This window comes from Palaemon carinicauda, chromosome 44 (assembly GCF_036898095.1).
Source record: "Palaemon carinicauda isolate YSFRI2023 chromosome 44, ASM3689809v2, whole genome shotgun sequence".
In the NCBI taxonomy this organism is placed as follows: Eukaryota; Metazoa; Arthropoda; class Malacostraca; order Decapoda; family Palaemonidae; genus Palaemon; species Palaemon carinicauda.
The window spans coordinates 52,162,665-52,177,664 of NC_090768.1; the positions used below are offsets into that span (position 1 = coordinate 52,162,665).

Sequence of the window (15,000 nt, forward strand, 5' to 3'; positions counted from 1 at the left end):
AACCAAGTAGTTTGACATTTAACTTTCAATTCCCTGACTTTCGATCAAAGTCTACCCAGCTGATATTGGGTACCAGAAAAACACTAGTAAACTTGGTTGCTAAAACGTAATATGAAGCCTTGACGAAGGATGATAGTAAAAGCCTGTGTAGCTAGGTTATGGAGCTAACAAAGGAGGGGGGGGGGGGGGGCAAAAGATGCAGTTAAAGAAATCACAATATTTTAATTTTCTATACATACTAATGATGAATTCCACTTAAACTCTTTTTCAACGCATACATACGAACACACATGTGTCCCATTTGTATGAAAATGACTTCACGCCTGACATCTCAATGCAATTGTTGCCATCACAAAGGGGGTGAAAATTTATAAAAGGAAAATGTAGGAGGGAGAGAAGGCACGACAAAATCTATGGTGAAAACGCTAAACATTTCAATTACTCGAAATTTTCAACAAAAATATAATTTGCATATGGACGCTTTTATACTAAATGGGAATTTTACAGGCACCGGCCATTCTTTTGTTCACGCGAAATTAGAATATAGCTATAATAAAACATTTTAAGGCATGATTTCAAATACCAAAAGGATCATTAAGTTTAATAAAAATAGGATAAAATTATGTCCATAAATAGAGGTAAAACGAGATATCGAGAAGTTAAAGTTAAAAAATTACGTGGATATTTTCCCCCAAGAAAAACTACAATATCACAATTACAAGAAAAGATATTTAGGAAACGAAGACTCTTCCTTATACAGAGTAATGCGTTCCTAGTAGATTGGATTTATAGTAATGTGTTCATGCTGTACAATAGAACTATTAGAAAACTCGTAAACACCTTTTTAGTAACGAGGCATTTCCAAACACGAAAAAAGCCTGGTAGTGTGGTTGAAAAAAAATATAAAAATTATATGAAAAAAGATTAGACATAGTTATATTCTAGCTACTACTTTTTACTCTATTTGCTGTCTGCGTTTTGGAATATCATTTCGAACACGTTTATATGCATTTACTGTAGTGTCTACAGCCAAGTAACGACCATGTATTAAATTCCATGCGTATATGTGGCAGGTACACATTGTAAAATAAACCGCGACTAGACATGTTTTCTTCAAGCTATAATAATTCTTTTATAACCTCGGGGTTAAAATTTTGACATCTATTTTCCCCGAATATCCCATGTGCTACTTTTAGCTGCTAGTTTTATCAAGCCTTACTTTGGTTGGTTGTTTTACAAAGCTGTCACTTATACAATTTTCTTTAAACACTAGCAAAAGAATTTTATTACTAATTTATAACAGAATGATTTGTACCTTCCGGCATTAAGGATTTTCCTTAAATGCTCTTCCTAGGCATTATTGTTCCCCACTGATAATCATTTTATATGATTGCCGAATCTACGATTTTGTTTTTCCGAGCATCATTTGACAAAACGAATATAGTTTACGATTGCTCAATATACAGTCGCATTTCAAGCAAGAACGATACTGAAAGTTATTATCTGCACGCAACAGAGATTATATTAAATTATCAAAGGTAATACTCACAGGGACAGCCATGTAACTATAGACTACTATCAATAAATGTTAATGATTTTTTAACATCCTCTAACACCTATCAGACAATTATAGTTTTTATGTATTTATATCATAATAATGTCAGCTTTTTATCTTTTAATAAAATACATGCTTTCCCTAAATATAGAAACTATACTATACTGTGGCGCATTGGTCTTGTACGTGACTACCTTGAAATTGCCCACTTGATATATCTGTGTAAATGGTTAATGAAAGTGTTTTAAGTGACTCGAACTAAATCTTAAGCGTCTGATAGGGGCCTTAACATTCTTCTTCTTTTTCTGCATATTTCCCACTTTTATGCGGGGTCGATGTTTCTGACCAGCTTTCTCCATCTACCTCTGTCCCACACTAAATCATCGGTTAATCCCTTTGATCGAAGGTCATCCTTGATACAGTCCGTCCACCTTCGCCTTGGTCTCCCTCTCCTTCTCGTTCCCTGTACCTCCATTTCCATCTCCCTCCTCCCAATATACTGTTCATCTCTTCTCATGACATGACCATATCACCTCAAGTCTACTTTCTTGGATCTTATCTGATAGTTTTCTAACTCCCGTGGTACCCCCTAATTACTACATATAAAAAAATGTCCTGGAGAAATCTACAAATGATTCCTTGAAATTGTCTTGCCTACAATGATTCCATGACGTTGTTTTTTCTAAACATGAGAAATATAATGATTTGGCCTTCTGCGATCGTTATGAAGTAAATCAATATAACACAAGTATAATTACTTTGTGCGAATGGTGACAGTATGAGGCATAGTTTATGTCTGCATATATAATACTATAATTTACCAATGTGACGTTTGCCCTTACATGAAACTACCCTAAACGCAAAGACAAAGTTACAAACATATAATGAACAGCAACTCCTTAACAAATACATCACAAAATACCTTTCATTTGATTCCTTTTTAGTATATTCGTATAATAAACCATTACTATAAAGAACTATGCGTTGTGATAGAGCATAATTCAATATAGGTTGGCAACAAGGGACTTTCGTCTTCAGTACAGCATTCATTGCCACGTTCATCCAGCTAATACGCAGAATTAGACTAGACAGGTGTAAACTTTCAACTCTATAGCAGCTTACTGCATCTCCACAGAGCTCATACCTACGCAGTCTATTCCTAATGCCCTTTTTTAACTAAGTTGCTATCTAGATTCATATTAAATGTAGAACTCAGGTCCAATCCTTCAGAAGCACTGTATAATCCACACTATCTTGTGCTTTGTCAAAGAAAATTACCCAGTATTTCTTAATTCAACAACAGTTTTCAGTACCCTATCTAGTTTCAATAGATATAACTAAAAGTTATCTGATCTATAATTTCGTCTTTATTATCACAAATTCATTCCTTATGCTATTAAAACTTAATTATTTCACATATCAAAAGCACTAAAACTGTGTCTCTTACTTTAAACAATGCACTTCATTAAAAAATAGAGAACTGAACGATCCTTTCTTTTTACATTATCTATTGATTTCACTATTAATATATATGTACACACGTATAGTGTAATCTAATATATATAATAGGAATGTTATACTCGCTCAGGACCAAGCACCATACCCATTCACAAAACCGAAATCCTTTTCTATGCACAAAAGGATACATATGAAACACTACAGTGACAAGTTATCGCAACACAAACACATATCCATAAACCTGCTTCCAACACCCCCCCCCCCCCTTCATACTGTCATGCCCAATGCTCTATCCTCATGGGTCTGACAGCAACAACACATACATCATTTGCCTAATTACTGCCATTAGGAGAGACTAAGTGAGATAATTACAATGCAAGTGCTCCTCCTATGTGCGCCGTGGGGCACAGTTAACCCTTCCCCTTTAACTGAAATCCACTTATTAGCGCTAAACAAAACGATCTACAAGCCAAGGATCTCTCTCTCTCTCTCTCTCTCTCTCTCTCTCTCTCTCTCTCTCTCTCCTCTCTCTCTCTCTCTCTCTCTCTCTCTCTCTCTCTCTCTCTCTCTATTTCATTTTACCTCTCAAATTCAGCTTATTTCCCTCTTATTTTATCTCATTATTTTATCTCAAATTCATCCCCCATCTCTCTCTCTCTCTCTCTCTCTCTCTCTCTCTCTCTCTCTCTCTCTCTCTCTCTCTCTCTCTCTCTCTCTCTCTCTCTCATGAATGCGTGAATCTATTATAACATAAGAAATATAGCTATTTAAATTGTACTGAAAATCATAAACCTAAAATCCTAAATCCTTTTTTTTTTTTTTTGTTTTTTATTGATTGCAATAAATATTCCAACTTTTACAAGGAAATTGACAAATACAAGACATTCGAGGTAAAACTTTAAACCTAAATGTTTCTGTTTCAGGAGGGTGAGAAAACAAAATTGGTTTGGATCTAATTCACTGACCGAAGTTTATTCATGCTTGCTTTCATACATTGGATCTAGGTGTTTTTGATATAATTTTACTATACGAAAAAGCAAGGATTACGAAAGTGAACTTGGACAGTCTCGAATTATTCAAATGACATATTTATTTACTTTTATAATAATCGCTATAGTGACTGCATGATCCGTTTCTTTGACAAACGATCTAGGTAAAATAAAAAATAATACGCATTAAATTTTGAGAGATATTCCTTTCAGTATTTTCACCACAAGATGAGTACATCGAGGACTCGATGACGTAACCATTTATGATGGAACGTGGTACACTTCATAATACAACTCGTTTCTTCCCTTCCCGCCATACATTCATCTAATCAATTCTCAAGCGAACCTCTAACCTCCAGGAGTTTACGCAAATCCATTCCCCTTCTGAAGAAAGCGTTGCCAATAATGGCCACTGGATAAAGATGAATGTTCACCTTTCCTTTGCACTTAAAATTTTGCGTAATTGTACCATTCAAATAAAAGAATAGCACGGAATGAATGTAAACTTTTACATTTTGTGAAACATTGAAGTATTTCCTGACGCGTAGCCAACCTGAAATGGCGATTAGAACATGAATAAATGCTCAAATATTTCTTGTACTCTATTCCCGAATGATTTCTAACTCTGAATAATCCAGTCAAAAGAAAAATAAAATTGTTGGAAATCGCATGATTAAATTCTAACAGCGCTAGGTCATATACACATGGATGGTGGATCACATTACCGTCATGGGAGGGGGGGGGGGGGGGAGGGGGGAATTGCAAGCAATGTTGATGACCTAGTCGTCATTCTTTCAGTGTTACCAATGTTGCAAAAAATATTCAGTAACCTATTATCTTATATAGATAGACACACAAGGTCCGCTCACTACAGGAAATTCCCAAACCTAAAAAATCTTTTTCACCGAATATCTCAAAAAGTAAATTTCGTAAGAAAATATTCATTTAAAGATTTTTTTTATATATAAAAGGGAAGCTTAGGATATGATGGCAATAAGAGCGAAAGAGAGAGAATTATGACGTAACGAGTGTTCGTTTGTGGAAGCAGCCAGAGTGGTGGGTATAGTGGTGATCAATATGGAAAGTGACGTCACTATGACATCACACCCTCCTTCCTACCTCCTCCAGTCCTTCCGTGACACCAGTGTGTTCCCAGTCCCAAGCCCACAGGGTGTGGGTGAGGGGTGAAGAGGGCGTGGCTCCCTCAGTCTCTCCCTTTCCTACTTAATGCCCTTGGTCCTATTTCTCCCTCGCATCAGCCACGACACCTGCCAATATCCCTACATCACATGAAGCTCCAATGCATGTTTTTCTCTTCAATATTCCCAAGAGTGAAATATATTTTAAGTTTTTAATGTCGTACTGATAATTACGAAGGCTCGGGTAAAGTCGACCATATGTTATTTTCCCTTTCTAGTTTTGTCTTCAAAACCAACCGACGAGGTACATATTGTTTCTGTATTTTCTTATGTAATACAAATCCAAAGGATTAAATATGTTACCATTTAATACAAGAAAATTAACTCGATTTGGTCTTTTAAGCAAGGTTATGATCTAGTCTTTTTCGATATCTGCTTCATACAGTGTTAGGGTTAATATTGTTTTTAATTTCTGATTCACACGTACTTTTAAATCTACATAACTACAAATAAGCTACAATTAACAATTCAACTGAACTTACAAGGCACAAAGTCATTTTGAAATATAAATATAACCTATCTTCATTTATCTAATTTCAATAGAAACCCATTTTGTAAAGTAAAAACTAAGCCAAGCATCTCCAAAGACTAAGAAAGTCAACCCAAGAGTAAAGGAAGATACGACGAAGAAAGATCCCCAGCACACACTTCACCCTGTAGCTAGAAACAGTTCACTTTAGCAGACACAAATCTCTCTTGACATCTCAAGGGCTGAGCTATGCCGCTGATGTAGCAGCTCCCAAAAATCTGTAAGCTCATTGCGGGGACTTTCGTACTGCGTGTACCTTATCCAGCCTTGTGGAGGAAAAGATATATACGACTGTTTTATAAAAATCAAACGTCTCTTTTTTGTTTCTCAATATGAGGCTTTTATTCTAGATAATCTAATCTTATTTGATTTACTTATGTCATAATCTTTAGAATAATGGAAATTCTCTAAAACTATTTGTCAAATTCAATTCATATTGACAATAGGTTGCAAAAGCATTAATTAACACAGGCCATCTGTCATTTCCTCTGTAAATGACCTATTATTAAAATGTATCCATTGGTCTTCATTAACAACTTGTCCAATTAAATAATTAATGCTGCGTATGATTTAATATGCCACTAACTCAACAACACGTGCCTGATGTTAGCTGTAGATATTAATAGCTTTTGAAGGTTTATATTATACGTTTAAAGAGAATAAATCTTAATTCATAGCCACGAATTCTAAATTTAAATTGTTGTCTTTCACTACTCCTTTAATATTTCCGATACAAAACCATCTCTGTTATATCTCTGACTTGTAACTCATGTTTCTTAAACATTATCATACTTGTTTTTGTTTAATATGGAACATTTCATACCCACCTATGTTCTAAGATATATAATTAATTGGGACGAATCTTGTTTTTAACCCTACTTCACTTTCTCGCATGTATATTTCTATCATACTAAGCCATAATTATAGGGACGGAATCCATTCCTTGGTCACATTTATTTTTGCTATTGAACTGAGATATTAGATTTCAAATGATTTCAAAACTCATATGTGATTACTGTCTTTTGTTATATGAAGCATTAGTTCAATATACCTAGGTACTTTACAACATTCACCAGTAACCAGTCATAACACTTATTAATTAAGTAGTAATAGATTGTTACGTACACAAGAGCTTCAACACAATATTGTAAATATGAATATCCTGTCAGAGACATCCATCAAATTTAAAAAGCACAAGAGCACACATGAAAATAACATTGAAACTATATACCTAAACAAACCAACTTCCTACTTGCACTACACAAATAAGTGATGCATGTACAGTATATCAACCATATTTCCATTGCCTCCCTAAATTACTTATTGTTTATGACTTAGCTGGAAGACGGCAGGTGGCAGTGGTGGTGGAGAAGGTAGTTGTCGTGGTGGTGGTGGTGGTGATGTTGGTGGTTGGTGGTGGTGGTGGTGAAAGAGGAAGAGGAGGAGGAGGCGAAGGAGGAGGCATTCACTGTTCCATCTAAAAGTCCTCCTGTAGAAGGCTTGATCAAGCTGGTCCATGGCTGCCGCAGCTGCAACACTGTCTCGGGAAGTTCCTTTTTTTATAATTGTTCTACTTGCCCTGTAAACTACGCAAGTGAGGGGGAAGGAAAGGAAGGTGGAGGGGGCATAGGAGAGAAAACAACACACAAGAGAACAAAGAAACGGTTGGAAGACGAAATACATTTACATAATACGGTACTTTCATAGTGAACAGAGATAACGATAACAAATCTGAGGCTATAAGTCATTGTTTTGAGAGAGAGAGAGAGAGAGAGAGAGAGAGAGAGAGAGAGAGAGAGAGAGAGAGAGAGAGAGAGAGAGAAGAGACAAGACAGTAGTGTTGATATGTAGAATATTCAGAGAAAATATGGCGAATAGAGTTACGAAGAATTTTTTTTTTTATACAGGAAACATTATATATAACCTCGCTGTCATTTTCTGTATTGTAACCGAATGAACGTGCAAATAAATAAATATAGTCATAAATATATATGTATATATATGTTTGTATGCAGGTGACAATTTATGGACTTATAATAATAGTTCTGTTGACGAAAACATTTAAAAAAAAACGATGAACATGTGAGAGGAATCAAGAACTGAAATGTGCGAAGATCAAAGGACAGAGAGACATAATACAAGGTGACATTATGTACATAGAAATCCTGGCATGATGGATACACAAACATATTTTTATGTATGACATAAATAACACTTATAAACAGTGTAAATATACATATCGCTGACGGGAATAAAATGCTCATTACTAAATATTTTAGACATATGTTAATTTAATAAATATGCAAATATAATTCGATGAAAAATGACCCGTGGTTGATGGCGAATAACAACATGGCGGTCGGGGCAATTCCACCTTCTCCCGTAGACAAAAAATTTACACACAACACTGACACTCGGTCACACCGCTGTACTAGTCTCATAGTGAGGAACAAAAGAATGCCCTCTCAAAAATAAAATTTTGATTATCAGTCTGAAAAGGTAAAAAAAAATAATATTCAAATAACATCGAAAAAATATCACAGAGGTTCCTTTCGTCAGCTCATTACAAAATAGCTCCAGCGGGTGACTTGGGGAGGTAGAACGACTTGTCGCATTAATCCATGTTTGTACCGACGTAAGAAAAATACTCATTACATATATATACTATATAAAAAGCGGCTTGTCTGTCTGTCTGTCTGTTTGATGGGAGAAAAATAGCTAGTCTATTTTCCAATAGCCTCTTTTTTGGCATTTGAAAACCCATGGCATCTTCTATATATATAAAAAAAAATTCGCGATATAGCAAACCTGCCGAAAAGTGGCTGTAACAGAGGCTGTGATCAGCACGCTACGACTTTATGAAATATGCAACAAGAGGTCTATTAGCCGCAAACAGATCTACAAACAGGAAGATAATTTTTCCCTTTCTTCTTTTCCTTTCCATCTATTTGCACGCACAAAGGATAAAAATGAGAGATTGAAAGAATGTGAGAGAGAGAGAGAAGAGAGATAGAAAAGCCTGAAACAGCGTGAAAGGGTTGGTGAGGCCAGCGTGTCTCCACACCATGCTTGGCAATATAGCTGAAGGAGGTGGTGGCAGGTGGTTGTGCTGGTGTGGTAGTGGTGGTGGTGGTGGTAGGAGGAGACTGATGGAAAAAAGGGGGGGGTGAACCATGGAGAGAACACCCTCATGGTGACATCCCTCCTGCAGGGTGCTCTCCCTAGGGCACTTTCTCCCATGAGAGAATATAATTATATTTATATGATGATAATAATAGCAATCATTATAATAATCATAAAAAGTAAGTCTGTGGGAGAGGCCATATACAGTGTAAGGTTTTGGGACTAAACGTGAATATATATATTCAAAGCCATATACTGTGTCTTTACAGCAATCAAAAGTTAAATTACAAAGCACAATTCACATGAAGGAAAAAAAATTGAAATATCAAAAGGGGCCTCTTTGAAAGAAGAGACGACTTTCAAAAGGGCAAAGTCTATTATCACGTGCAATCCCAGATTTAAAAAAAAAAAAGGACCGGGAATGAAAGCCCAGTTCAGTCCAGCAGGAGCGTCCCGGCAGCCTGTGAAAGAGGAGGAAAAGGGAGCCAGCAGGGGCCAGCAAGGGCTAGCAGGGCCAGCAAGGAGCAGCGGGTGGCGGCGGGCACTACGTGTGGGAACTCAGCGGGCTGCTCACGTGCGGGTTTTTTCAGAGGACAGGTGGTACCCTTACCCACTTCGCCAACCTTTTGGGATATACCCTCGCCCATGCAGGAGAGTGAGGGGAGAGAGATGCCCCTTGTGGTAAACCTAGGGTAACAGCACCACCCTTGTGTTTGTGACATGGATCTCACTCCAGTTTACAGGAACATTGATGTGAACAAGTCACAAAAAGGTACCAAAAAAAAACAAAATTAAAAAATTAAATGAAATTCCTTGGAGGGTGTGACTATTTTCAATATCTTTATTACTCTATTTTCTTAAATTGTTAATTTCTTCTGCACTATTATTATATTGTTCCTGGGTAGAACCATGTCAACAGGTGACCTTATGAACTGTCAAGATATTAAAGAAGTAAAATTCTGACTGACAGGTATCATGTACTAAAGAGAAGAACGTTTATAAGAGCATAGAATAAAGATTTGAGTAAAGCCATAAAATAAGATTTTGTTGATCGATTACAGAGAGTGAAAATTAAGACGGGAAGAGAGAACGCCAGAATAATGGTGGTGGTTGGTGGTGGTGGTGGTGGCGAATAATGCTGGTGATGCAATCTGTTAAAGAGAGAGAGAGAGAGAGAGAGAGAGAGAGAGAGAGAGAGAGAGAGAGAGAGAGAGAGAGAGAGAGAGAGAGAGAGAGATTGCTGGCGATACTACTTAGTATGACAGCTGAGAGATTGATTTAAAAGATAGTTGTTGTGTGTATGGTAGTAGTATGGCAGTAGTATGGAGGTGGGGGAGTGGGGGGATTGGCGTGTGCAGGTTGTGCCTACCACAGGTTGTTGTGCGGCGCGGCCCTGGCTCGCCCTGAGCTGAGCCTGGAGGTGCGGGGGAGGGTGGAAGTAGCGACAGGGATCACGAGAACAGCGGCTCTTGATAGCGTCCATGCAAACTGTGACAGTGCCTTCGTCTGTCGTGCTCACGTGATCGGGTGGGTGGGCGAAGCGGCACTCCTGCTCCGGCCTCTTGCACGCTCCGCGCTGAAACTCGCGGCATACCTAGAGGCAGAAGAGCGAACTACAGCGGGGCGACCCAGCAGCAGCAGGGGGGGTAGAGTGGGGTAGAGGAGAGTATGGGGAGAGAGAGAGAGAGAGAGGGAGAGAAGGAAGGATGAGGAGGACGGAGAGAAACACCAAGGGAAGTAGAGTACCAGGGGGAGGCTAGCTATAGCAGACTAGGTAAAAGGGAAAGATACAGTAGAGAGAGAGAGAGAGAGAGAGAGAGAGAGAGAGAGAGAGAGAGAGAGAGAGAGAGAGAGAGAGAGAGAGGGAGAGAAGGAAGGATGAGGAGGACGGAGAGAAACACCAAGGGGAGTAGAGTACCAGGGGGAGGCTAGCTATAGCAGACTAGGTAAAAGGGAAAGATACAGGAGAGAGAGAGAGAGAGAGAGAGAGAGAGAGAGAGAGAGAGAGAGAGAGAGAGAGAGAGAGAGAGGCGAAGCAGCAGCTGCATTAGGAGGATACACAACAATGAAGCCGAGTACCGAAGAATTGAGAAAAAGGGGAAAACACTTGGAGAAGAAACGGGACACAACAGAAATCGCAAAGCAGCTGGGGGGAGGAAAAATAAGAGTGAAATGGGAAGAGGGTAATGCAGTTGAGCAGCCATGTCTGCAGTAGACTCAGACCAATAAGGAGTGGGAAAAATTAACGTATAACCCTTAGGGAGAACTGATAAGAAAAGCTATCTAAATGACTCTCCCATTGGGCCTTTACTCCGACGCGATTTTCAAGGGGGCGAGGGGAGGGGAGGGGGGATTCCTGGATAATCTGAAATAGCCCGTGCTTTCATCACGGGGGAGGCAAACCTTATCTCTTAACATATTAACATATATTTTCACATTTAAATTAACACTATACAATAGGAGATGACTTATATATGGGTTGGTAATATTCTTGAAGAGACTTGGGGTCCGACACAATAAGGGGAATATTTAAACAATATTTCGACCATTTCAGTACAAACCTTTGCTCATAACTACATATTAAGACTTAATATTTATTGACAATAAGAAAACTAAATATATTACATATTTCCGAATAAACAAATCGTATCAAAATTTATTAAACTTTAAGGGAAATTTGACAAGACTGGAAAAAAATTTAATGAATTTACGAATTAAACAATGCATGGGTTTAATGAATAAAATGGCATCAGTTTCAGTAAATACAAGGCACAATGTGAACAATTCAAGTGAAATTTTAAAACTAAAGTACATAAATAAACGAACGGTGGGGGCTTCAAAGACATGGCTGCTTATAAATATTAAAAATGGGAATATTTTAAAAAATTAAAAAAGTTATGGCATAATTTCGTCTGTTACGAAGGAAAAGAGACACAAGTGGGGATATATGTTCTTCCCAGAAACACAAGGCTTGAAAATAAGCATTTGGAATAACAGTTACAGATGAGAAGAAAAGATCAAACAAAAAATTGAAAAGACAGCTTATTAAGTGGACCACAGTGATTCCAACAGACAGGATTACTATAAGGGTTGGAGAAAGACACTAACGAGAGTATAGTATATAAGTTATATACACGCTATATATATATATATATATTATATATATATATATATATATATATATATATATATATATATATATACATATATATACACATATACATATATATATATACACATATACATTTATATATATATATATATACACATATACATATACATATACATATATACATATAAATATATATACATATAAATATATATACATATAAATATATACATATATATACACATATATATACATATATATACATATATATATATATACATGCATATATATATATATATATATATATATATATATATATATATATATATATATATATATATATATATATATATATATATATATATATATATATTACACGTGAATAAATCATATATACACATCCAGTTCACTCTAATTGTTAGTGCTAAGCAATGTCATTTTTGGGACAATTCAATTATCCCATCCTTTTTTTATCCTAGTCACCGTGAATCTAGCCAATTCCAGGAGCGATGTTAGTTCCTTGAGATTAGAATGGCAAGAGAGAAGGATAATATAAAACGCCCTGTGGGAAGTCAGGTCCAATAAGCAAAAAAGAACAAACTGGGAGTATATAGATGGAGAAGAGACAGAAGATAGACAATAATAGTAAGACTGAGGAAGATAAAGAGAAGAGAGAGAGAGAGAGAGCTAGCTAATAAAAAGGAAGAGGGTGAAGGTCAGGGTGTGGGCTGACCAAAATGTCAAGGAATAGAAACATGGAAAAAGAATCATCATGGCTGTCGGGTTAGGAAAAAGAACATGGATGAGGGAATAAGGTATGAGCGAGGCCGGGTTTGTTGGCTTGATGGTCAGATGAGACCTTACTGTGATGTGCCGTCATTTCCAGCACATATGTAGATTAAAAATGTAGATAATTTTCTATTCTTTTAACAACACATCGATTTTTAAACAAAAGTTAGTTCCTCTGTTGGCGAAAGAGCGACGCTGTTACCCGGACACCCAGACTGACTGACCACAAGTGCACTAGGTGATACAATGGGGGGGAGAAGCAGCATATGTAAAAGACGGGCGATCTATTATGGAGGTGAAGATAAAAACTAGAGGTACAAAATGTATTCCGCCAAGGGAAGGGGGAGGATGCAAATAAATCTTCTGTAGACGTACTAACACACGCACGCGCACACAGAAAAAGGGGGCGGATACGAGACAGAAAAAAAGGGGGGGAGGAAAAAGACGAGTGTGGTAAGAGGGCAAGTCGCACATGTAGGCAGCAGCAGTGTGGGTGACCGGGCACGAGCGCCGGGTGAGGGCGTTATGGCCAAGAGGTCACTACCACCCTGGATCGGGGGAGATTCTGTTGTAGTGGTGACCTCCAGCGTTAGGAAACAAAATGAGAAGACAATCCTACCAAAAGAAGGCAAGCAAGCATGCACAAGGTATACAGGCAACTGAGGGTAAGCATGCAGCAGGCAAAGCAGCAGAAAAGCAGTCAAGGCAGTAGCAGTTTCGGGGTAAGGGGGAGGGGGAGCATCGGGTTGTCTGCCCTGCAACAGCTTCACTTAGCCACCCTGCAAGATGGTGACAAGATGGCGTCGTGATGACGATGTCAGAAATGCATATGTTTTTGCACAATGGTAAAAGTTTTATTCCAGGGGATTGGGAGGGATTTAGTTGAAACGTTCTACTGTAAAAGGACTAAAAAAGGGTGATGAGGAGCTTTGCTCTTAAAAAATCGGATAAAATAAAAAATATTTACATACCGTAAAATAAAATAATCATGAAAATTAATATAAGGATGTCAGTGTCCAATCATCTTTGATAATTACATTGACGACTAAGTTTAGTATTTGCTGGTCATCGATAATTTAAAGAATTTAATAATAATTCAGATATATGACACGAAAGAAATTGAGATCCATTGCACGATTCAGGCTTATTGAGAACATAAATATATAAGATTTTAATTCAGGAAAACTAATGCTTAAGTTCAAGTTCAATAGACAGAATCTGTTAAATGTAAAAACAAATGTATTTAAGGGTTAAACTGAATTTCAACCAATATAATCACTATTTCGTATGAACATGACAAAATTGAACTAGTAATGGGACCAGGCTGGACACTAATAGCAAGGCTGATGCTAAAGCTCAGATTCAAAATACATATTTGGAAAGAATTTTTAATTGATAATAAATAAACTCATACATATTTATAAGTTCTATTGGCCATGGGGAAGTTACGGCCGTTCTCTGAATAAATACATGACCAGTATAAGGGATAAAATGTGCTGGTGTTAACAGCAAGCAAAAGCAAAAAAAGGTAAGAAATGAGAAAGAATCGGGAAGGAGGAGGGTGAGGATATCGAGCAATTTACTTTCTAAGGGGGGGGGGGGTTTCCTAAGGATTTTGGGGGGTGGGGGTCTAAAATTTCTCCCCAGGGCACCAGACCAAGGGAAGGGCGTCTCTAGGTATTATAGGGAAGAGGGACTAATGTTTACGAGTGAAGACTTGCAGAGCAGACAATTTGATTTGACCCCGATGGGCGAGCGGGCTTTTTTTTTGGAGGACTCTGGGTTTGGTTTTAACAAGGGGGTGTGGGGGGTGGAGGGGGCGGTGCCAACATGTAGCCAGAGGGATTGGTGGGGGGTGAGGGGGGATGGTAGGGGGCGTCATGTAGGGAGAGTGGCGACAGCCCCTTCCGAATTTCCCTCCTTCGGAACCTTCAAAGGCCCTACGACGTGTGCCTTCACACCTCCTCCTCCTACTACTCCTTCTACGGTTACAGTTGGCAGCGCTCGAGAGATAAATTCCTGAGCGTATAAACGGCTACTGAAACATGAGACTAATACAATAATAAAAAATAAATAATAAATTATAATCAAAATGTGTTACAGTGCCGATGCAACAAATAAAAAAATATAAACAAAACATTCACTTGAAAAATCAGTGCATCATTCAGAAAAAATGAAAAAAATACATAAAACAAAATACAGTGTAACAATAAAAAAATAAAAAACGTAAAATTGTCTTATTCAACCAA

General features: G+C 37.6%; 1 protein-coding gene across 1 annotated transcript in view; it reads right to left on the reverse strand.

The window, feature by feature from the left end:
• Positions 1–15,000, reverse strand: part of LOC137634106 (muscleblind-like protein 1) — a 169,194-nt gene that overhangs the window by 28,387 nt on the left and 125,807 nt on the right. Inside the window, 1 exon segment of the mRNA XM_068366329.1 lies at positions 10,223–10,447. Within this exon segment, the coding sequence (XP_068222430.1) occupies positions 10,223–10,447 (225 nt within the window).